At 37.0% G+C, this 25,928-nt stretch overlaps 1 protein-coding gene across 4 annotated transcripts in view; it reads left to right on the plus strand.

Annotated features, from left to right (window-relative positions):
* The window catches only part of LOC122809608 (anoctamin-10-like), a 946,079-nt gene that overhangs the window by 844,154 nt on the left and 75,997 nt on the right, over positions 1-25,928 (plus strand). For 2 of the 4 annotated variants that reach the window (XM_044081230.1, XM_044081233.1), the window contains one exon: positions 25,520-25,636. The exons of the other annotated variants lie outside the window; for them this stretch is intronic. In XM_044081230.1, the coding sequence (XP_043937165.1) occupies positions 25,520-25,636 (117 nt within the window). The remainder of the gene's footprint in view (positions 1-25,519; positions 25,637-25,928) is intronic. 4 annotated transcript variants of the gene reach the window in all.

Below are 25,928 nucleotides of genomic sequence, written 5' to 3' on the forward strand. Positions count from 1 at the left end.
CCAAAAAAAGACTAACTTCCTTTTACCTCTCCTTTACTAAATAGTCCTTCAGATAACATCCATAATCGTTACTAAACACTTTCCATACAAAGTCTCAGCTACACAAATATATTCTTTCTCTGTTTCTTGCTTCTCCCTGCTATGATAATAATTATATTCCTGTCAAACATTCTGTTTATAAGCAACTTTCTAAGCCATCCAGGTATCATATAAATCTTTCATATTAACACAGTACTCTTCTCAAAAAGCCTTTTATATCCTTCATTTCCATAAAATCCACATCCAGTCTAATCTGTCCCCAACGTATACAGCTCCTATTTCTCAAATCAGTAAAATCTACCAAAATTGCTTTATCATCTGAAAACCCTACATATTTGTAATAACCTCTATGTCCCTTCAGGATACAATGGAAGACATATTTAATTTTTTGGGGTAACAGCCCCTTTTCTGTAAGCATAATGAGACGGGATCACAACTTCTAAACCTACTTTCTTTAAAATCTCATATACCAATATAACACTCCAACCTGCTGAATCAGAATAACTCTCCTCAGATTCAAAGATTGCTGCCATTCTGTAAACACTGCTGACCTGCAGCTCCTCAATAAACCTGAGATAAATCTGTAACCTGAGTCGATACCAAGAGGTTTGAACATCAAATTAAAGTTAAAAAAGTTGCATCTACACTTAATTAATCTATAACCAGGAAAAAAAAGTGGAAAAAAGTCTTTATCTATCAGGATTCCAAGTGATTAGCTAGCTCTGAAGAGAGAAATAAACAAAGGACTGTCTGCATTCTTCATTTTACCTGTCAGCTTGGGGAAAGGAAAATGTCACAAGAAGGAAAAAGTATGGAAACAACTACTACCAAAACAAAGCTGTCGGAATTACAGTCACCAGTAAAGGATGGGAGTGCGAAAAAACAAATAATTACTAGACAGCAGGAACAACAGAAACCAGAGACTAGATCTAAAACTGATCAGCCACTGAACATGGACGATATCAAACATGCTTTGTTGCCTATACAAGAAGCTTTAAAGGACCTAACTACTCAGATACAAACTTTTGGAGTTGCATGTAATCAGTTGCTGCAGAGAATGGACAAAACAGAGGCTAGAATTTCAGAAACCGAGGACAAAATAGACTTGCTGGAGAAGAAAACAAAGGTACATGATCTGGAGTTACAAGCCATGCAAAGCAAACTTACTGATTTAGAAGTGAGGTCTAGGAGAAATACTATTATTATTAGAGGGATCCCTGAAAACATTAAGTATGCAGAGCTAATACCAACTATAACACAAATACTTGAAGTTTTGTTAAATGATGCTGATGGAGTGAAACAAATTGTTATCGAAAGGGCACACAGAGCACTGAGAGAGGTACAAGCTTCTAATATGCCTAGACCTGTATATGCTAAGATATTGAACTTTCAAGATGTTAGCAAAATACTTTTTACTGCAAAAAAGAATGGTGTCTTTGTTATGTGGAAAAATAATAAAATATCTCTGGCTCAGAATTTACCACTGCAAGTAAGGCAAGCTAGGCAGTCTTTATCTGCATACTGTAAATTTCTGATTGACAAGCAAATTAAATTCCAGATGAAATATCCTAATGTGCTTACATTTATAGTGGATGGTATTAAATACTCTGTTTCTACTAAAAATGAGGCAAAGGGAGTGTTTCTGAAGGTTTTTAAAGTTTTACCTGCATCAGAGGGCTGAAAGAAACTTCCGTTGAGACTGGCATGCTCCTGAGGTCAGATCCAGTATGTACTATACTTCGAGGCTTAGGTAATCCTTTGTTCCCTGCTTAAGTCATTTAGGCCTCTGTAAAAGCAATAAAACTGTTTGTTTGCGATAATCCGAGGGTCTGCTGGCCGTTTTCCGAACTTTTTTGACCTCTACGAACCTTTTTCATCGAGTGGTAAACAGGAAATTTCTTGAATGCAGCTAAGAGTGTGGATTTCGATGTAACACTTCCTGTGGTTCGGCTGCGAAAGCGGTCCCCCGTCGCGAGTATTACTGGTGGTTTCCTGGTTTGAGAAGCTGAAAAGAACTGACATAATGTGTTAATGTTTCTTTTAACAAGTAAATAACATCATAATATGTAAGTGAAGCATATAATAACATCTGTTTTTCCTGTTTCTTTTTTTTCCTTATGCTTATAGTTTTGAACCAAACTATATTTTTACAATATCTGCAGTGGGTGCAAGGTATAGCACTATATATATGAATATAAATAGGTAAATAGTGGCTATTGGGTGGTGTTAATCAGACAACTAATGTCAGTATAGTTAGGAACTAAAGCATGCAACTGCAAAACTGTGGTAATTGATAGTTGCAGGCACTGTGTATGGTACAGAATTATAATGTGGGATGCATTTATTTTTTTCTGTCTGTTTTTTTTTTTGTTTTCTTTTTGCTTTCTTTCTCTCTCTCAATAAAAGTGGTATATAAATAATGATTGTAACAAAAGAGGTATGTGGGGTAGGTATAAGTAGCCAGTTAATATATTAATTTTTTTTCTTTAAATGGTAATAAAACCTTACAATAGTGATTTGCTTAATTAATAGTTGGAACATAAGCTGTAGAGCAATAGCAGTGTTTGTTAGGGAATGTTTAGTTTAGACTTTGTAGTAGCTAAGTTAGAATATATAGGTCGTAAGTTTAGGAAATGTTTTAAGTTTTATTACATGAAGCTTTTAAATATGTTTGTGTGTTTAACCTTGTTCATGTTTTTTCACATACCAGACCTATATAAGTCCTGGTCCAGGGGTAAAGTGGGTAGGCACTGGCTGGGGACGGGATGTAGGAAATGCTTCCAGATTATGTTTAGTATGCAGTTAATACATATCCTTTGGATAATTTCCCTTTTATACTATTATTGGATAATTAGACCTGTCAATGTGGGATTTAGACTCATGGAACGTTAAAGGGCTCCAGAACTTGAAGAAGAGGAAGCTGTTACTACACATATTGCTACAGGACAAAGCACTGTTTGCATTTTTACAAGAAATACACTTGTTAAATGATCAGTGAGATGATATTAGGAAAAAGAACTGGATTAAAGCGGTAGTGGCATCAGAAGGTAAGACAAACAGTGCTGGAGTAGCTATAATTATTAAAACTCAATACATAGACAAGATTTTAGACTCTAAAGTAGATCAAAATGGGCGATGGTGTTATGTTATTTTATCGTATAATGCGTTTGATAAACCTCTTTTACTTTTAAATATATATGCACCATGTAATGACCAACAAAGTTTCATAACATCATTATATCCAATCTTAACACAGTATGATGGTTATTATTTTATTGTGGGTGGGGATTGGAATACCTATCAAAATCCAAAGTTGGATAGGTCTTGTCCACAAAGAGCATTTAATAAGCAGGCCGGGATAGCATTGAATGACTTTAAGGAAGTTTTCAATTATATGACCCCTTTTGTTATGCACATAATATTAATAATGCAATTAAGTATACCTTTTATTTACCATGCCACAAAATGTGGTCTAGGATAGATTTTTTCTTGATATCTAAAGCATTAATTAATTTGGAACCAGTAGTGGTTATACATACTCGATATCTATCGGATCACTCAAAAATTTCATTAAGGTTTTCTAAAGATTTAAAAGATACAAGAATGCATAGAGGTTACAATTGGTCACTTAATCCAAATCTGTTAAATAAAAAGGATATAATAGATGGAATTGTAAAATATCTGAAAGGTTTAACAGATAGGATGAAGCTTCAGGAACATACTTCTGATATTGAATGGGCAGCAGCTAAATCCCAAATTAGAGGATTTCTTTTGCAAAAAGCCTCATATTATAAGAAAAGGCAAAACAATGACATTCAAAAATTAGAAAAAAAAGTGAAGCTACTCGAGAAAGAACTGATTCAGAATTTTAATGCTCAAACAGAGAAGGAAATGTTGAAGTGTCAAAGGGATCTCTTCTTGCTGCATAATAATAGAGTAACACTTCAGGAGCATAAGTGTTTAGCGAAATATGCCAATAATGTTCAAATACCATCAAAAGCATTGGCAAGGATTATAAATCAATCGAAAACAACTGTACATATTTCGGAAATACAATGCAATGACACAGTGTATTCTAAAACTGAGGATATTATTGATATTTTCGAAAAAATCTATACCATGGTTTATGAGGGTCAAATTGATAGATCTATAAATAAACAGAATAAAAGATTCTTGCAAAAAATTAATTTTCCAAAATTAGAAGAGAGTCTGCAAGGTGATCTGATTAAACCTATATCTTCAGAGGAAATAGTATATGTAATTCAACATATGAAAGTACATAAGTCCCCAGGTCCTGATGGTTTGACAGTTGAATTTTATAAAGAGTTTGCTGATAGTTTTGGTAAAATATTGTCTCATGTATTTAACTACATAATCAGAAATAAAATTAGTGACCCTCACCTTAATGCGTCAAAAACAATCTTTATACATAAAGCTAATTCAGACCCCTAAAGCCCGGACAATTACAGGCCAATAGCATTAATAAATGTGGATATGAAAATTCTAACTACCATTATAGCATGTAGATTAAAAAAGATTATGATCCATTTAATTTCTAAGGAACAGGCTGGATTTATGGCAACTAGACAAACTAGTGATAACACACTTACACTACATAATATGATGATGTATGCTAAACAAAACAACTCTAATATTTATGCCCTTATAATAGATGCTCAGAAAGCATTTGATAGAGTGGATATAAACTTTTTGTTTGATGTGTTGCCTTATTTCAATATGCTACAGGAATTTATTCAGATACTACAAATATTATATAGTAATCCTTATACTACGTTATATATTAATAGGAGTTATTCTAAAAGAATACAGATTAAAAATGGTACACGGCAGGGTTGCCCTTTGTCCCCCTTATTGTTTAACCTTTATTTAGAACCTCTATTTTTATATATTAAGCAAAATCTGTATCATAATGCACCAATACTTTATAGGAATAAATTGGTAATGTCGGCATTTGCTGATGATCTTATTATTTATTGTACAACCCCAATTTCTGATAGTGAAAAGATATTAAATGCTATAAACGAATTTTCAGAAGTCTCTAATTACAAAATTAATTTGGAGAAAACTAGTATTTTCCCGTTAAGAACCCCTAAACCTTTTTCATTAATGTCCCTGGTGGGGAAGATATCATGCAAAGAAAATATCAAATATTTGGGTATTAGCTTCTCTACGGATAATAATGACTTTTATAGTAATAATATTAAACGAGTATGGGAACTAATAGTAGATGATTGTGGCAGATGGAGGAATTTAAGACTACCGGTATTGGCAAAAGTATCAATAGTGAAAATGAATATATTACCACGAATGTTGTATATCTTTAGGTCTGCTCAAGTATCAATTACAAAGACAGTTTTTAAACAAATTCATAAAGATCTAGCTAAATTTATTTGGGAGCCAAAGAAAACTAGAATATCGTATGAGAAATTAATGACCCCGAAGAGTAGAGGAGGACTTGAGTTACTGAATTTTGAAGTATACTATTTAATTGTGAATGCCAACAGGTGTTTAAGAATTGCTAATTATGAGGTAATTAGTACAAAGTGGATACCAACTTGGGTGGTCTTGAATTACAAGCATATTCTAGATCGGAACATAAATCCTAAAGCTTTACCCTTTTTGGATAAAAGTAGTTTGATAAAGTATGGGATTATGGACCACTTAAAAACATATGTGTCATCTTTGCAAAATTTATTCCAATCAGTAGACTTGTTGCAATATATGATGATTTTTCAGCCTTTCCATAGGAATCCCAATTTTAAACTAAATAATCAGTTGATTGATCTTAGCAAATTCCCATTAATAGTTAATTTGACTCTGATTGATGTTTTTAATAAATTTCATTTATCGGCTTCGCAAGTTAGACAGGAATTGAATCTTCCTAAGAGTTATATGGTTGTCATGAGACAAATCAGAGAACTTGCTCTGAGTCATTTTGAAAACTTTAAACTGGTAGTCGGAATTGTGGATAAATGCTCTGAATTGTGGCAGGCTCTCCAACAGGAGGTCAAATTTATAACAACAACAAATAAATTAATTAAAGATTTAAAATTCCAGGATAAAATTCTGTTGTCAGGGTATTGGGTAAACAAAATGACAGTAGCAGATAATCAGGTATTAAAAGCAATTGATTTAACAATAAAATCGGTCTCCTTTCAAAAGTTGATGTATACGCAGTTGATGATTTGGAATAATGCTTATTATACTCGTCTTAGGTTACATAAATTTAATCCTAGGAATTCTCCAACTTGTCCATATTGCACAAATCAAACGGCGGATCTTCTTCATATGTTCTGGAGCTGCAAGTGTATATATAAAATTTGGAACTCTCTAAGAACACAACTACAAAAGATGGGTTATCAAAGTTCAACATTATCATGGGAGTTTATGATTCTACATGTTCCTCCAAGAGAGCTCTCTAGGTCACAAACTATAATATGTATGAATATTTTTTTGCTGATGAAGTTATATATAGCTACAAATTGGCTAGAACCAGACAAGACATCATGGGATAATTTCAAGCTTGTGGCTATAAAGCATATATTAGCACATAAATTACACCTGAAGCAAAGTAACAAAAATATTAATAACCCGAAAATATGGGAAAAGGTTTTTAACATTATATTAGCATAATACTGTTATTAGGAATATATTAAAGTTTGGATGTATATGTGGAGGAAACAATGGTTTGAAAACATGTATGATATGTATGGACGCAAAGTACTTCTACAAATGTTTTGGCTTTGTTTTTCTTCCCTGGTGTTTTCTTTTTTGGATTAATGACGATTTTTATATGGAAGCATTTCATGTAGATATTGTATATAGTTTTGATAGTAATAGTAGTGAATTATGTGTGTGATTTTATTGTATTTTGAAAATATATATCAATAAAAATTTATTATGGAAAAAAAAAAGAATAACTCTCCTCAAAATGACCATTGAAGTCCCCACGCAAATAATCATCCAATGGGCTAAGTAAGTACTTCACCAGCTCCTTATAGAAACTAGTGTACAATCTCTCCCTCATAGGGACATACACATTAGCAAACCAAAAATAATCCTTACCAGCATGTAAGCAATCACAAATAGAGGGATGGCATGCACCTACCATAGTATAACGTCTAATGGCCAGTGGAGTACTGGCCTTAAGCAAAATAGCCTACTTGAAAATTTGTCAGGCCCAAAAGAATATATAACATGGAAAAAATGGACTGTAGAATTCTCCCTTTCTTCCTTAATAATATGCTACACACCCTACAAAATGCATGCACATCCTTCCTGGCCTCCTCAACCAGTATAAAAATCAAATATCTCTGAAGACTGGATTTAATACTGTATAAATTCAATGTTAGTAACTGATAAAGAAGATGTTCTACCTGTATCCTAAAGCTGCCAATTCATCCTGCCTCACCTGTCCCAGTACTTCTTCATTAACACATTCCAGTATAGCAGACTTGTTGAGATTATATACTTCAATATTTTCCTTCTAAACTACACTAACCTTATATAACATCATCATCAGCATCTGAAAGAGAAATGTTCGCAGTCTGAACAGATACAGCAACATTGAGAGGTGAATATCAGTTGTAGATTGACTGCCAGTAGTAACTGACAACAATGATAAATCTGGATTATCAACAGGTATTCAACAGAGCCCTCTGTCATACAGACACATCGATAATGATATGTTTCCTTATAGGTTCATAAGTTCATATCAGGCTAACTGCTCTTGTGGGCCATTTTAATCCTAGCCACTTTTATCATGAATGCAAATAACCATTTCCTAGTTTCAGGTCTATATTTATATAATATATTATAAACAAGCAACTGAGAGGATAAATAAAGTCTACCAAAGCCAAATTTGAAGTAAATTTGGTCTCCCAGGCCAAGGATAACCACAAGGCATTTTTTAGCTATGTTCGCAACCTCAGAGGCAATGTAGTATAGGTGGCTCATTTTAAATGCAGCCACCTATACTATGCCAGAAGGTATAGCAAACCTACTGGCTGATAATTTTGGCTCCAACGTTGCCCCTCTCTCCCCCACAACCCCCCTCAGGAAATACCATCTAATATAACTCCCCCTGCTATCATTAAGGAACAGGTCCTTAATGCTATCTCTAAGGTCAAGAACACTGCATCAGTTGTCCCAGAGAATATCCCAGGATGCCTTCTAAATAGCATGAAACATGACCTATCAGGGTCTTTGGAATTGCTATTTAACTGTAGCCTCCAAACAGGCTTCGTGTCTCATGAATGGAGAGCAGCAACAGTTATCCCTCTGCACAAAGGTGGGCCATCTAGAGACCCTGGAACTACAGACCCATAAGTCTCATTAGTCTTATATGTAAAGCCATGTAAAGAATTATCATGGAAATGATCAATAGTGATATAGTAAACCTCCCGACACTGGACCCAAACCAGTCTGGCTTCAAGAGCAGATCATGCCTACTCAACCTGGTAGACTTCTTTGTAAAGGTAACCAAAGCAATGGATGAGGGCAAAATAGATCGCACTCCCTACCTTGACCTAGCCAAGGCTTTGACACAATATCCCACTCAGGCATTGTTGAAAAACTCAAGAGGTTAGGTACAAACTTATATGTTACCCAGTGGATAGCCAACTGGATCACAAACAGGACCCAGGAAGTTAGATTTGGGGACTCCACCTCTACAAAAAGGCCAGTCACAAGTGGAATCCCTCAGGGAGCAGTCCCTGGACTTCTCTGAAGTCAAGACCAATGTCAATAGTCTCTGCCTGACTAAATTTACAGATGACTGCAAATTAGGAGCTGTCATTGAATCCCACACTAATGCAAATGTTCTCCAGGAGGGGCTGACACAGACAAACAACTGGTGTCACAGCCATGGACTAAAACTAAATGCCAAGAAATGCATAATAGTATCCTTCGGGAAGTCATCCACCCCTGGTAACTATCATATTGACAACACGCCCCATAGAGTCGACCCAGTAGTCAGGGACTTAGGGACACGCTTAGATAGTAATCTAGCCTTTTACCATCATGTGTCTACAGTAGTGATGAAATCATTCTGTGTTGTGCAACTTATGAATAAAGGTATGCCATTTAAGTCCAAGGAAGTCATTGTTCCACTGTATTCAGCATTCATCAGACCTATCATTGAGTATAGTGGCCCCTTTGTTATGTACCTAACCAGGCATATCCAACAACTGGAGTGTCCACAGAGGCTCCTCACTAAAAGAATACAGGACTTAAGTAAAATGTCCTATGCAGACCGTCTCAAAGCTCTATCCCTGCAGTCTGTCTTCTATAGGCTTTTGAGGGGAGATCTATGCCTGACATACAGGGCATTGTCAGACCCCACTCTGATCAATCTCCTGCATATCCACAAAACAAACAGCACCAGATTTACCCATTCGAAAGACTTAAGCCATGCCTGTGATATAAAGAGGACCTACTGGACGGACAAGTATGTATTCCAGGGACTACCACATCTATGGAACAGGCTCCCCATTCATGTAATGCAGAGTTCCTCCCTAACCCAATTCAAGTGCAACTTGGACAATTGGATGTGGAACAGGAAATTCATCCCTGGTTTATAGGTTCATAGATTAATACTAGGTTAACTGCTCTTGTGGGCCATTTTAACCTAACCAATTACCTCATATGAGAATCAAACCATGCACCTTGTGTTTGTAAGGTAAACACCTTACCATTATGCCAACCTCCCACATGTCTGTCTCTAAAGGACATAGGCAACCTGTAAATGGTTCATCTCCCAGGCTCCTGCTTGTAAATTTTTCATCACCTAAGCCCCTGCTTACACTTATCAAGAGTATCTGAAGTTGTGAGCGATTTGGGATACATGGCTAGGCTTAAAATGTCCCTTGTCATAGTTAGCCTAGTAAACACCTATGAACCCCTGAACCTATGAACTATCCCTAGGATACTGATTTAGGTCTGGGTGAAATAGTGATTACTTTTAGGGTACTACCATTTAGCATTAGTAGTAAATAGTATCTAGCTGCTAACTCTGTCCATAACTTTTACGGGAGAAGTCCAGGGGTAAATTTCGTCATTCTCACCTATCCAGGTTACATGTGGTTAAGGATTACCTTTGTTTACATGGATAAAGAGTCTGTTCCAAGTACTGGCAACCTGTGAAAGATGTACCTGTCTCTTCAAACCATTCTGTTTAAGACGCAGAAAAGGTTTAGGTCCATGTAACGATTATTTCTGATACCATTTGACCTGTGAATGTGCAGTAGCTCCATCAGTATTGGGTCAGAGGATGCCTTGTAGATCAGACACAGATAGCTTCTCAACAGTCTACTGAAAACTGAATATAGTGACAGTGCTTTGATGCAGTCTCTATAGGATATATGTTTTAAGCCCTGTATCCTCTTTATGATGAACTGCTTTGGGCATTGGAGTTGTTGCATGTGCCTGGCCAGATGCATGCCAAAGGGGGCATTATACTCAATGACTGGTATGATGAGAGCACAGTAAAAATGACAATGACATCACTGTACCTGAAAACTATCCCTTTACTTATTAGCTGCCCTATATAGAATGAATTTCTTATTACTGTGGACACATGTTGGAATATGTAAGGTCATTGTCCATGTATTTTTCCAAATCCTGAAATTCGGGGTTGACTTCTAGAGGTGTATTGCCAATGTGGTAATTTCTTGGGATGTAGAATTTCCCAGTGGATACAATAATGCAGTTTCTGGCATTTAATTTTAGACCATGTCTTTAGCTCAAGTTATTTATTTGGAAAAAACCTTCCTGCAGGATGGCTGAGTTATTTGGGGGTTCAATGACATCTCCTATCTTACTGTCATCCACAAACTTTCTCAGCCAATGAGCACTGGTGTTTGCTTTTGCTTCAAATAAATAAATACCAAACAGGAGAGGTCCCGGCATCCAGCCTGGTTGGACCCCACTAGTGACTGATCTTTTTTGTGGAGGTAGCTCCCTCTATCTTGATTTCTTGAATCCTGTGAGCCAGTTGATAACAAGATGGGGGTTATCCTGCTTGGGTAAACTTTTCTGCTATGCCTGAGTGAGGTATTGTGTCAAAATCTTTGCCTAGGTCTAGGTAGGTAGTGTTCACCATCTTGCCTTCATCCACTGCTTTGGTGAACTTTCTATAGAGATTTACCAGGCTGGCCAAGCATGACTTTCCCTTGACAAACTCTCACTGGGACAGTCCAGTGTTTGGATATACCCTGTATCTTTATTGACAGATTCCATGATGACTCTTTCCATGGCCTTACAAATTAGGCTAGTTAGACTGATAGGTTTTGACCATTGCTGTGCTCCATTCACTTGGAGGCTGAGATTGAACAGTGTTGTTAGCAGTATAGATACATTGTGCTTCATGCTATTTAAGTTGCTTCCAGGAATAGTGTCAGGGCCCACTGAAGCAGTGTTCCTGGCCTTTGACAGTGCTTTCAAAACTTGGCCCTGCATGAATGCCAGGTTGGGTGGGGGTTATCTTATGAGATAATAGGGGCGAAAGAGGAGTGAAGCTTGACCTGAATTTACCAGCTGGAAGGTTTTCTATGCCCTTAGTTTTGGAGTAGACAGTTGTTTACAATCAGCTCAGTATATTGCTGCATCATACACTTGAGGTTGCGAACATAGCCAAAGAAGGCTTTGTGGCAGTTTTTTACTTGGGTGGTATTTTCACCTCAACTTGGCTTTGGTAGTTTTAATTAGATTCCCAAGTTGCTGATTTATTTTAATGATGGTAAATCTTACTTGCTGTGAGTTAATCTCCTGATTTTTGGCTATGATTCCATTTTTTGTATTATAAAGTTTGATAATGCAGTGGTTCCACCAGGAAGGTTTGTTTTTAGGTTTAGCCCCTTGGTTATTGTTACAGGGTGCAGCTGTTTTTATGCAGTGGTTGATATGCTGGTACAAGTTAGTGGTGTAAGATTCTACATATATCACTTAGAAGTTAATAGTTTTCTTTGGAGAAATTTCCAAAGATTTTAAGGGCTGCAGGGATTTTACATTTCAGTTTTGATTCAAGGGGTACAGTGTTGTGGTTTGACCTTATGAGTGAAGATGATCATGTGGATCATGGAGCATGACCCACACATATTAGTAAGGATAAGGTCAAAGATGTTGCTTCTTCTTTGGGTTCTCTTACTAATTGTTCCCAAGAATTTGTGTTGACAAAGTCAAGTAATCTTTGTGCTTGTGCACTAGTGATGGTGTAGGTTTCCTAGTTTATATCTGGATAATTAAAGTCACCCAGGACAATGGTACTGGGTTTACTGTTCATCGATTTCTTGTAAATAGGTGTTGTGGTTATCTTGGGACATAGAGCTGTATAACTGACTAACAAGGGGCATTCCTGATGATGAGTTGAACATAAAGAGGCTCATTGCTTCCTGCTTTTTAATCAGCCTAGATGAAAGACTATTTCAGATAAACACAGAGACACCTCCACCTTTTTCCATCCTTTATAGTAGCTGGTCTAAATGCATGAAAGGCATCACAGCCCTGCACAGGTGGAGTACTCGCCTCAGATTTAAACCATTTCTCAGTCACTGCACAGACATCTACAACCTCCAATGTCAGAAGGGCTTGTAAGGAGTGGAATTTGTTTGTTTAGCCACCAAGCAATGATCAGTAGCATGTCGTATTACAGTTCTTACAATGTGAACATTGAATTACACATCTGTTTAGAGTGCCCCTGTTCCTAACACACTTCACATCTTTGATTATAACAATCTTTACTAAGATGACCCACCTTCCCGAAAAGTAACAGCCATTTAGCTGATCATAATAAAGAAAAAGGTACCCACGGTGGTGGTGCTGTGGTAGCATTGTCACCTCACAGTACGACGCTGTCTGGTTCGATTCTCAGTTAGAGTGTCTTCTATGTGAAGACATGCATGAATGGGCGTACCTTCGTTGAAGGTTGTGCGTCAGGGCTGGTAACTCGGCACGTAAAAATCAACTACCAATCATTAGTGGACCAGAGTTTCGCTGTGATGACCCCTAACCAGGAAAAGCCAAAAGACGCCATAATAAAGAAAAAGACCCCTCACATCTTGACTCGACAAAATATTAGCAAAAGGCAGACTGAAAAAGTAAAAATAAAAATAGAACTCAATATGCCAATAAAATGTTCTCTTTCTATTTTTATTTTTATTGTTCTATTTTTATTTTTACATTTCCGGTCTGCTTTTTGCCAATACATTTGCATGGTTATTGGTTTTTCCTATCGGCTTGGCATTTTTGTTTTTGGTTATTTGACAAAATATTTAAATAATTTACATCCAGACTAGCAATCCAAGCTTCAGTCCAAAATCAATCTCATCTAATTTTTTTGCATTGAAATTACGGTACCACAAAGTTCAGCAAAGTTAATCTCTGTGCAGCTTCTGGCAACATTAGCATTCCAAAATAGCAAAGTCACTTTATGTCACCAGCTAACACCAAATATTTGAATACTACAGTTCATGCATAGAACAGTATTCAACCAAATCCTGAAACCGCTAATACATAAAAAAGTGCTTCCATTCTCTAATGTGACTCCATGAAAATGCTCAATACCTAACTTTTATTACACCGCAACATTCAACAAAAAGATGAACATACCTCCTAGATTCCAACTTCAGCATTCTCCACCTCATTAGTTCAGTAGAGACTGCAACTACGTCCATGAATAAATGTTCCAATCGGTATGTGCACTTTGGTGATCATAAGAACACCCCAAATTAACAGCCAAACAGGTAGATGATGGGAATACAGAATCCAACCTTGACAATGGAACAGACAAATGCTGCACATCCTTTAAATGATTGGTAGTGGAGCCCCAGGATTGAGCAGTGTCCTCTTCATCCACCAGAGATTGTAAAATGGCATCACTTATAACAAGAGCTGAAAAGTGAAACAATGATCTCCAGTTCACACTCCAAATTATCTGCAGTAGCATTGCCAGAAGTCAAGACTGACTTGTTGCAGCCTCTGCAACAAGAACAGAAAAATCACAGCTTTTCTCTCACTCTCCACTGTAAGATCTATTATGACAGCTCAGTTGTCAGCCATGGACAGCTATTTGGCACCACCAAGTGAAAAGAGTAGGGGAATATCACTACAGGTCTCCCCTAAAACAGACCAAAGTCTGACTGGTAATAACCCAGTCAGGAGAACATAAATAAATAAACAAATACATAAATTCTACATTCCCAACTCTCCCTTTTTTGTCATTCCTGAATGACCTATACTAAGGCACCTTATGTCTTACCCACTTTTGTCAGTGGCCTGTGTTTGTGTGATATGTGCAATATCCACCTCTTTCCTGATTCAGTGCTTGCAGCTCTCCCACTTTTCTACTGACTCCTTGTATTGCAAATCAGTACTAATCAACCCTTGTCCAAGTCACCCTTGTTAGTTCTTCTGCCATGATCTACACCTTTTTTACCTCTTATTTATTGCCTGAATGCCTACAATTTTTTCTGTTTCTGTTATACTCCAGTTTCCCTTACAACTAAATGTAAATGTTTTTTTCTCTGAAGCCCCCCCCACCCCACACACACACACACACACACACACACACACACACACACACACACACACACACACACACACACACACACACACACACACAAAGCGGCCTCATTGTCCACTGTCACAGCCAATAGCACAATTACTAATCCTTTCTTTCCTCAGTGTGTTGGGTACTGGTAGAGATAACATTTCTGATAATGTTACATCTTACCCCCCTGTCCTGACATCTGTTCTACCTCCTTTTTCTATTTAGCTACCAACTCAAATGTCTCCTCTGCTGGATTATTAATGCCCCCACGTACCATGTGTTTATCCCATTCCACCAGTGGTCACTCTGATCACCTTGTTCCTTGCTTAATTGACTAAATTTAGAGACTGGTTTCACTCCTTGTGCCACATCATAGCTCTTCTATCCTAACCATTTACTCTGCATTTCTATCACTACAGCCCCTCACTGTCTTTCTTTGTGTTTCATGCAGTCACTTCCTAATCCCTTCTGTCATCTTCATCGTCACTTCATAGTCTCTTATTCATGCTTCATTTGTCCTTTATCATCTGAGTGCTCCTCTCTGCCCATCTCCATCTTGCACTTCCTGTAGTGTTGGCTCCTGTATGATTACCTTTGGCTCCATCTCCTCTTCATCACTCATCTCTACTTTCTGCATCTGACCCTCCACCTAGGCTTCCTTCTGTTGCTTTTTGTGGCTGCATCTTCCACTCTTACTGTTACCATATTCTGTTCCATCCCACTTTTCTGGATTCCTCTGACAAACTCACTTTGCCCATATCTTTCTGGACATTGTCTTTTCCTCCATCCTTTCTAACATCTTCCTGTCTTCTAGCCTCCTGGTCTCCAATCAGATAGTACCCTTTCTCACCTGACTAGCCAGTCCATTATATCTAACTCTCATTTTGTACCATGAACTACCCCATTATCCTACAGACCCCACATCACCTGCCATCCCCAAACTCCCTGAGCCAAACAGCTGCTCCACACCCTAAGCACAACAGCTCTTTGTGGCCCAGTCTTGTTTTTTTTTCCCCTTTTTGAATATTATTTTCCTTTGGCTATATATTTTTAATCTCAACAAGGATTTTACTTCAACTTTTATCCTTGACTTGCTTATTAAATGTCAGGCAAGTAACAATCTCTAGAGAAATTAAGGTAAAGTTAAGGACAGTTGCTACTTAATATAGTTCAAGATTCCTTACTCAGGGAAAAATGGCAACTATGGCAGACATCTATTTCTAATAATGCAGTTTTCTAGGTTTTTCAGAAGCAGACAATCAATTTACATTTAGTTCAGTATAGATACCGGGGGACATACAAGGATTGCTTTTCTGATGCAGAATTAAAAAAAAAAAGGAAACTGAAATGTATGAATAATATGTCTTATTTATACACATTTTCTACATCAACTATAGGGTGGCCTAATGGTTAAGGTTTTTGCCTTACAAACACAAGGTGCAGGGTTTGAGTCTCACAAGGGATAATTGGCTAGGCTTACAATGGCTCGCAAGGGCACTTAGCCTAATACTAACCTATGAACCTATAAACAAATCCACAAATGTCTGCAGATAAATTAGTGTACAGTGATCTGCTCTGTATAGCATATCAAACAGCAGCTGCAAGCAGTTGTAAACTAATTGTCACTAAGAAACCATGAAAAAAACAGTATTGTTTTAGATTTGTATTTATTTTATGCAACTGCTGATGCAAGCACATTTATAACTGAGTTTATATGCTTTAAATCTATTTTTAAGTGTTGCCCACCAACTTTATTTCAGAGATAAGACCTGAAGTCTACACCTCCCTTATGAAACCATCTAGTCTATAGATACTGGGACTGTAATATGAATGTCATGCCAAGAGTTGTACACATAGACACTAGATCTGTAACATGAATGTCATGCCAAGAGTTGCACACATAGATACTGGATCTATAACATGAATGCCATGCCAAGAGTTGTACACATAGATACTGGATTTGTAACATGAATGCCATGCCAAGAGTTGTATGCATGTCTTAAGCAAACTAACAGATTCAAACTATAAACTTATTAACAAATTCGTACTACCTCACATGGATAAGAATAGCATGTTGTTTTTAAGTTTTATTTTTAAGACATGGAAAAATCCTCCGGAATAATGGTAGAAATAAGATATATAAAATATCTTACCAAATGTGCCAAATGAGTTCTGATTGAAGTAGATCAGGAGGAATGGTAGAAGTTATGGAAAATCTTCTTGAAGGCACTGGAAATACCAGCCTTCATCTACAACAAGCGTTCAGTAGGTGTAAAGGGGTATTATGTTTCAGTCCAAAAAGTGTCACATGCACGAGAGGATCAAACTAAGAAGGAAGACATGAGACATTGGTAGGGGCCCCAGACAACGGCTATGAGTTGGAGAGCTTTGAAAACCTGTAACTCAGGAAATATGTATAAATATAGAATCAATGTGTTGCTTGTGCTGATACATGAAGTTGTTAATTGTAATAAGAAGAAAATGTGTGGATAATGTATGTGATTTCATGCTAAACGTAAGTAAACACAAAAAATATCAATAGTACTCATTTTTTATTTATTTTTATTTGACATTTGTTTACTGGGAAAGTCCAACTGAGCATAAATTCCATTTTCAGCAGGGGCCTAGGAAAAAATATCCCAAGATATAATAAAAAGTGTGTACACCTGATTTTGAAAACATACTAGTAGTAAAAGAAGTTATAATAAATTATACAAATTAGATCAAAAGAAGAAAAATTTTTATCAGAGACAGGCAAAAACATTTGAATTTTATGAAGAAAGAAAAAGTTGTTGTTGTTGTTGTGTCTTTCGGCTTTTCCCGGTTAGGGGTCGCCACAGCAGAACTCGGGTCTGCTAATGGTTGGCAGTAGATTTTTACGTGCGGAGCTGCCAGCCCTGATGCACAACCTTCAACAAAGGTGCGCCCATTCACGTATGGCTCCACGCAGAAGAGAATTTTAGCTATTTCTAGCTGAGAATTTAACCGGACAGCGTCTTACTGCGAGGTGATAACGCTAAGTTAATAAGGTACAGGAGGTGCAAAAACAGAAAGTAAGAAGACTATTATAGGCTAAGAAAGGTCAAAGGAAAGTGGATAAGAAGAGAGTAAAGATTTAATACTGACAATTTGAAAAGCCACAGAAATACCTCACTAAGAGGATTACAGGCCTCAAACAGATGCCATACACAGACCGTCTCAAAAAACTCCAGCACTACTCCATCGCATATCGTCTACCCAGAGGCGATCTCTGCCTAGCATACAAAGCTATGTCAAACCCAGAGCTGTCGGACATGCTACACTTAAAGAAATCCCAATCTGTCTGAACCACATGCTCCAGGGACCTAAACCTTGTCACCACAATAAACAGAATATGCTGGAGGGATAGATTTCTATCCCAGAGACTTCCCATAGTCTGGAACAATCTACCCATTCATGTCAAGCAAAGCTCCTCATTGGCCCTCTTTAAGAAAAATCTTGAAGACTGGATGGGAAATAGAAAATTCACCCTGGGGATCACTTCTGTGGCACTGCTTGACAGGGGCACAGGAAAATAATTTTCTTGGGTGGCAAAACCCAGGGAACCTTTTTGGCTAGGCTTAGGGCTGATAGCCCCAAGCCCCAGGGCTGATAGCCTAGTACCTACCCATGAACCTATGAACCTATAAAAGGAAGTAAGGCAGAAATAAGGGTAGGCGCTAAGAGCAGTAACAGAGATAGTAGGTGTACAGTAGATTGTAAGGAAGAAGGAGTAGGGAAGAGAAATGGAACAGAGAGCGTAAGAGAAAGAACACAGGAAAGGGAAAATAAGAGTTGGGCAAGTACAGATCCTGGAGTTGAGAAGGTATTCTTTTAGAGTATACTTAAAAAAATGAGATTTGTAGGTGTTTATCTAATGTCCACTAGAATCTTGTTCCAGGGTTTCACTGCTGTGCAGGAGTATAAACTATGTTTTAGCCTTTATATTATACATACAAATAAGCCAGAGATGCATGTGTTTGCCCCATCCATGTGGATGTGGTTGATAACCTGGGGGTAGGGGGATGAATTTGTGATAACCCATCCATTTATCCAAATTATGTTTAAAGAGAAGTACTTTGATTTCTGTGGAGTGGAAGTTGGTTCCATAGTAACAATATTCTCTGTGGTACAAACCTGTCCCTCCAGCATGGACTATTTATATTGCAACAGAGACTGAGATCCATTTATAATACCATTGAACTTGTGAGCATGTAATAGATCTAACAAAATAGGGTCTGTTGAAGCCCTGTAAACAAGGCAGAGCTCTTCTCTCAGTAGATGGTATAATACTGAGAAGAGGAAAAAAAAGTTTGATATGGTCTGCATAGCTGTTATGATTTAAGCACTTGATTTTTATTTTTTTTAATGGAAAAGTGTTTTGGTTGTTTCAGTTGCCGCAAGTGTTCGGAAAGGTACACATCAAAAGGGACAATGAGCAATGATCATCGTCATGAGTGCTGATTTTAGTAGAATAATTACATCCCTGGATCTGGACACAATACCTTTAGATATAAACTGTGCAATGAAAAAGGACTTCTTCATAATAGTAGGCACATGATGATCAAAGCACAGTTCCTTGTTGATATAGGTTCCCCAATCTATAATTATGGGATCAATATTCAGGGGCGTGTTGTCAGAGTGATAGTTACTCAAGATCTTTATCTCTGGATTATTCCTGAAGTTATCTGGATATGAGTCCTACAGTACACCAGGCACTTTAAATACTCCTCTCCTAGTAGACCATAAACTTGCTATATCTTCAGGTTCTATAATAATGTTATGATCCAGGTTCCATATTAATGTCATGTTAAAATGTCCGTCTCCAGGTGCCATTATAATACCATGCTCCAAGGTTCATCTCAGGGTTCCCTAATAATGTCATGCTCCAGGCCCAATCTCCAGGTTCCATAATAATGCCATGCTCCACAGTTCATATCTTGGGTCTGTAATAATATCAGGCTCCAAGGTCCATCTTCAGGTTCTATAATAATGTTATGCCCCAAGGTCCATTTCCAGAGTCTATAAAAATACCATATTCCAAGTTTCATCTTCTGGCTCCATAATAATGCTAAGTACCAGAGTCCATCTCAAGTTTTCATAATAATATTATGCTCCTCCCATCTTTGGCTAGACTACAACCATGCCATACTCCACATTCCGTAATAATGCTGTGCTCCAAGGTCCATGTTAAGGTAGTTAGTGAGGGGTTGAATGCTACTTATTTTAGCTGGCTCATATAGTTTAACTTCTGAATATTTTAAACAGTAGACTAATGTTTATTTACTTTTTTAGCAAACAACAGAGGTAGATTCCTTATAGCACAGGAATGATTTTCGTGACAGTTTAGCCTTTTTAGGTTGCAACTTTTTAATGCACAGTATTTGAGTTTAACGAGACACATATTGAGTATTATTGGCAGATCAACTACATGTTTATATTGGCTCCAATGCTATAACATTCATGAATTTTAAATGGCGTCCTGTTTACACATTTTTTTCTATGATTTGCAGACCTGACCAAATATCACTCCTGTGAACATGAGTGACTGTTTTTTTTCCACTAAATTTTTCATAGATATATATATATTTTTATACATATATATATATTTATATATATATATATATATATATATATATATATATATATATATATATATATATATCATTTTATATATTTTTATATAGATTTCTGAGTGTATTTTAATTTAAAATTCTTTAATAGATTTATCATTTGAGATGATTACACTTATGTATACACACACACACACACACACACACACACACACACACACACACACACACATATATATATGGGTCTATGGGTCTACTGAAGGAGACCGAACTTTTACTTACCCGACACTGAAGTTTCCCAGATGAAAGCACCGACAACTTCAGAAGACCAACATCTGACTTTGCACACTAGGTAAGTAACTGCTTGGCCATCCTGTTGAACTTTGCCCCTTACCCCTCATGGTAGTGCGATCTCAGAGTTAGTATATTTAGATAGGGGTGTGTGGGAAGTGAAGCCCCCCACATAGGGGCATGTGGGGGGGGGGGTGAAGCCCCCCACATTAGTGTGTTTAGTTTAGTTTTGTTGTTTTGTTCAGTGTGGCCAAGTGGTTACTTACTTCACTTGCGAAGTCAGTGTTCCGGATGTCGGTCTTCTGTAGTTGTAGGTGCTTTTGTCTAGGGCAAGTGAGTGTCGGGTAAGTAAAAGTTCGGTCTACTAAAGTAGGCCCATATATATATACATATATATATATATATATATATATATATATATATATATATATATATATATATATAAATATATAAAGTGTTTGGTAGATTTTTATGTAGGATTTGTGTTTTCTACTACATTTTCTTAAATAATGTATTGTTTTTAGCCCAATAAAATTTAGTGTTATATATTGCTGTTTCACTTTTAATTTTTAGTTGCATTCCCACTTGACAAACAAACCTGAAGAAGTTCTTATAGATGAAAGCGATCTATGTTAAAAATGTTAAAAATGTTAAAAATGTTTCTGAATACTGGTAGAAAAGATTTGTAAGGAATTTTGGAAACCTTGTTAACTTTTTTTTTTTGATATTACAATGAAATGCTTTCAGGAAGATTTAGCAATTATTAATGTATACTTTTAGGTTTAACCTTTACTTTAGTTTACTTTAACATACCTGGAACATGCAGCTTGAAGTAGGGCAGCACTGGGAAAAGGAATTTACCTAACAAACATCCTAATTGTCTTTTACAACAGAGCTACCCTAGTAAACTATTCCCATGTTTTTAAACACGTTTAAAACAGGTATATAAACTGAATGGTAAATTTCTACACTTTATTCTGTTCTTTCAACTATTATTTGCATCGCTTGTTTGAGTGTTTTTAATAAAGAAGATTCAACTTGAACTAGCTTGTGCTTCCCTACTTTCATTAGTGGATTTATACTTTGGAAAGTTTTTAAAGAAAGTATTTCTTCCACCTGTTATTAGGTGGGATATTCACAGTATGTTTTTATTAGGTGCCTGAATTCTAAGGAACTCTAGGTAATCTTAGATCTTCCACACAGAGAAGTTTCCTCATTATTTGTTCTATAACAATTCCGTACTCTAATATCCAACTTCAGAATTGATAATAATGCCATGCATCAAGATCCATCTCTGTTTTCTATAATAATGCCGTGGTCAAGGCTCCATCTCTGGTCCCATAGTAATGGCATATTTATTTATTTATTTATTTAAATTTGTTGACCGGGAGTGTCCGACTGGATGTAGGTCCATTTTCAGCGGAGGCCCGGGGAGAAAAGCTCCACAGTTAAAATAAACAGACAGTATTTACATTGGATTACATAGTGATTAACAATTTACATAGCAATTACTTACAACATATTTACAGATGAAGAACATAGTACATCAGTAGACAACTAGAATCTTTATCTGGGAAGTGCATACCAGACATTAACAAATGTTACAAGAAGAAGACGTTCGTGCTGTATAATAAGTACTGGCTTATGAGCATCTGAGCTTGCTATAATCAAGGTAGTTAGTGGAGTGGAAAGAAAGGTAGTGTTTGGATGGGGTGGATGATATTAGAGTGGGAGTTGCAAGGGCATAGCCAGCATGTTTTTAGTTGCGCTTTTAGTAAGGTTTTGAAGTGGGCGCATGATGGTATGGAGGTAATTGTGGGTGGGAGTGAGTTCCATAATTTGGCTATGGCGCAAGAGAATAGTGCTTCATCAGCAGAGTTATTGGCTTTAGTGATCTGCAAGTGATTTTTGCTGCTGGATCTTAGTGGTCTGGTGGTGCGATAGGGTTGGAGTAGATTCTGGAGGGATGGGACATTTAGTGGATGGTTTACTAGTTTGTGGGCGAGTGAGAGTTGATACCACTGAAGGAGGTGAGGTAGTTCAAGCCAGCCCAGTTCAGCAAGTGAGAGACAGTGGTGACTATGGTAGGATGCCCCTGTGGTGAATTTGGTGATTTTGTTGTAGCAGGTCTCTAGCTTGTTTAGATCACATTGCCTTAGGTTGGTATATATTGGAGAGGCATAAAGTAGGGTGGAGATAAGGTGGGAATTTGCTATTGAAATCTTTGCTGCTTTGGTGAGAAATTGCTTATTTCTGTATAACGCTTTTTGTGGACTTTTTTTATAGTCATGGATATGTGAATGTCAAATTTTAGTTTATTGTCTATTTCCACTCCTAGCAATTTGGTGTGTTCAGTTGGGTATATAGTGGTGTTGTCTTTTGCCGTGATGTTAAAGTGAGAGTTGTTTTGAGTATGTTTGGTGGGTTGGAAGATTAGTAGTTTAGTTTTGTTTGGGTTGAGTATTAATCGGGCATCGGATAACCATGTTTCAACAGAGGAAAAGGCTTCCTGTGTGACTTTTTGCAGTTTTGGTAGGGACTGGGCTGAGCAGATGATGGTCGAGTCATCAAGGTTCATTGCTAGGTTCCATAATAATGCCATGTTTCAATCTCTGTGTTCCATAATAATGTCCCATTTACAAGTTCTTTCTCTTTGTTCCATAATAATGGCTAACTCCAATGTCCATCTCTGAATTCCATAATAATGCTGTGTTCCAAGTTTCATCTTTAGTTTCCATAATAACGCCATGCTCCAAAGAGGTTTCATTTTGTTCAGTTCCACATGTCTACATTGGACGAAAGCTATTTTACCGTGATGATCTTTACTTTCTGATTTTTATAGTGATTTTATTATAATTTTCCACTCAGTCTATATGTATGCAAATTAAAGCAGATTCTGTGCCCAGATCCCTCAAAAAAGTAAGCTGACAGTATTGTAAATAATATTATAAGTAGTAATATGAGAAGGAATACATATTGTGGTGAATGGGTGCTCTGTCTAAAATGTTAAAGTCCATGAATATGCTGTTTTTCCTAAGCCAAGTAATTCCAAATTATGGTAGTAACTGTTATTTCCCCCAAAATGGAAAATCAAGGTTCCTAATGATAGGTTTTGGAGGCTAGTCTTACTTGTTATTGTAGCATTTCCACTGTTTTATCCTGCCTCATAAAAATTAACTTAAGACTATACTGTCTTCTAAAATTTCACTGCTGTTGTCAGAAGAGGACAGAGTCAAAGTGGTTTAAAATTCGGTCAGCTGTCTGTCAAATAAAGCCTAACTAGTAACTTTTTTTTCTGTTTTGGAATGAGATGCAAGGACTTCACACCATCAGTGCAGGGCACTGTATGACTTTTTCATTTACTATTTAATATAATCTTTTGAGTTAGTGCCCTTAAGGAAAAAAAGTAAACCTATGTCTCAGTGACCCCTATCTTCTGAAAAAAAAATATATTAGTAACTTTATCACTTCCAGATTTTGAAAGCATTGCACAAAGTTGATTGTTTTGCTCCCCGCCTGTGGAGGTCCTGCCTTCCTTTCAGTCTTCCTCATGACTGGTCCCTAATCCATCTGTCTGTAATAAATCTCTTACTCTTGTCCCCATATCCTCCTCCTACCATAAACAGGGATTAATCGTACTTCCTATGAGATGTACCAGTGGTACTGTAGGTAACATGCTCACATTTGATGCCAAGAAGAGCAGAAGGTTGTGGGTTCTATCCCCACATTCTCTGTTTGGATCCCTGTTCCAGTAATGGAACTGTAGTGGAGCTCCTACTTCTCAACTGTACAGAATGTCCAGATTTTTGGCTCATATTTTTGGTCTGTTTTTCATAAAATTATGGTTTTCTGGCAAATTAGTGGCAAATCATTAAAGATTTAAGTTAGAAAATAATGACAGACAACTGAGTTTCAGACTTCATACCCTTCAAAAATTAATGCTAATGCAAAACCTGTTATTCTATGAATGTTCTAGGTTTGTAAGAGAAATATTTAAAAATTGTCCCTATTTTTGGGCCTTTGCCCCACTTTTATTTATGGCTTTGTCCGGATTTCTTTCTCAAAAAGATTGAGAGGTATGGTATAGCTTGGGGTGCTAGTCTATAAATTAGATGTTAAAATGAGGCCCCATCTTCCAGAATTGAAGGTAACAAATGTAAATATAAACAATAACACAACACATATTAAAACGTAGGTGAATTTCTTGTGTATCCTGGCAAAATTATCCCTAGTCAATATAACTGCACCTCAGATCTGTATTGACAGGCATGCCTAATTTCACCAACACATTAATGGTCCTTATGGTCCTTCCTTTGCCATCCTTTTCTTCCATAAGTGGACCATAACATCTGCCACAGCAACAGTCCCTAATGACATTGATTCAGTTTTAAACCTCTGCCAGCAGTGGTGAACATGGTAATGTTATGGCAAATGACTACTAGACTCTGTTTTAAAAGATGCAGAATTTGTGCATAAGGGTTATGAATAAGTACACTGTAGAGTGGCTCCCTTGTTAGTGCACTGGATAAAGACAATGACATAGCTGTCTTCTAGTAGCAATAAAGAATCAGGTAACACCTATAAAAGTACTGAACATGTCAGCTCCCATGCATACAAATGCCACAAAATAAATTGGACCTTTAGTCAGTAACCCAAAATAATAGTAATAGTGTTGTAGCTGTTTTCTTCATTCATCATCCTTATGTTCTGCTTTTCGGTGCTGCATGCTTGATCTAATGTTATATATGAAAGAGTACTAGTAGGTATTTATATCAGATGAATTTTGAAATCCTGATAATTACTTGGGTTGCTAGAAATCATTACACATAACACATATGTATGACATATTTTCATTGCTTTATTATATGCATTTATAGATATATTAGAGCAATTTGTACCAGAGCTGTATAAAGCAACTGCAATTACATGGAGTACACAAAATATCTTATGTGATGGTTGAAAAGCTGTTTCCCTTCAGCTTTGTCACATTTTTCTTTTCTCTTTCCATTCATCTAACCAACTCTATTTTCAGCATTTCTTTATTGTACTGAAAATCATCATTGCCTGTGCCATTCCAGATGAACCAGAATGGGTGCGGATAAAAGTGGCACAGATTGAGCACAAGTCACAGAATGCCCTAAAATACAAGGTAAGCCATAAAAGGACTGGTTTGGAGCATTTTTGGAGTTACTGGTGTTGTGGTACATGAACCTAGGCAATGAAAGTACTGCAACACAGAATTTAGCTATAATGGATATTGTAGACTTCAAGTCTCCATAAACATTTCATACAGATTTCATTTTAAGACGTCTTTGTCCTTCATTCTGAAGAAGTATCACACCACTCCACCACACACACACACACACACACACACACACACACACACACACACACACACACACACACACATGCACATACGCAGACAAACGTGCATATACACA

Source organism: Protopterus annectens, chromosome 8.part0 (assembly GCF_019279795.1).
Source record: "Protopterus annectens isolate FY-2018-M chromosome 8.part0, PAN1.0, whole genome shotgun sequence".
In the NCBI taxonomy this organism is placed as follows: Eukaryota; Metazoa; Chordata; order Ceratodontiformes; family Protopteridae; genus Protopterus; species Protopterus annectens.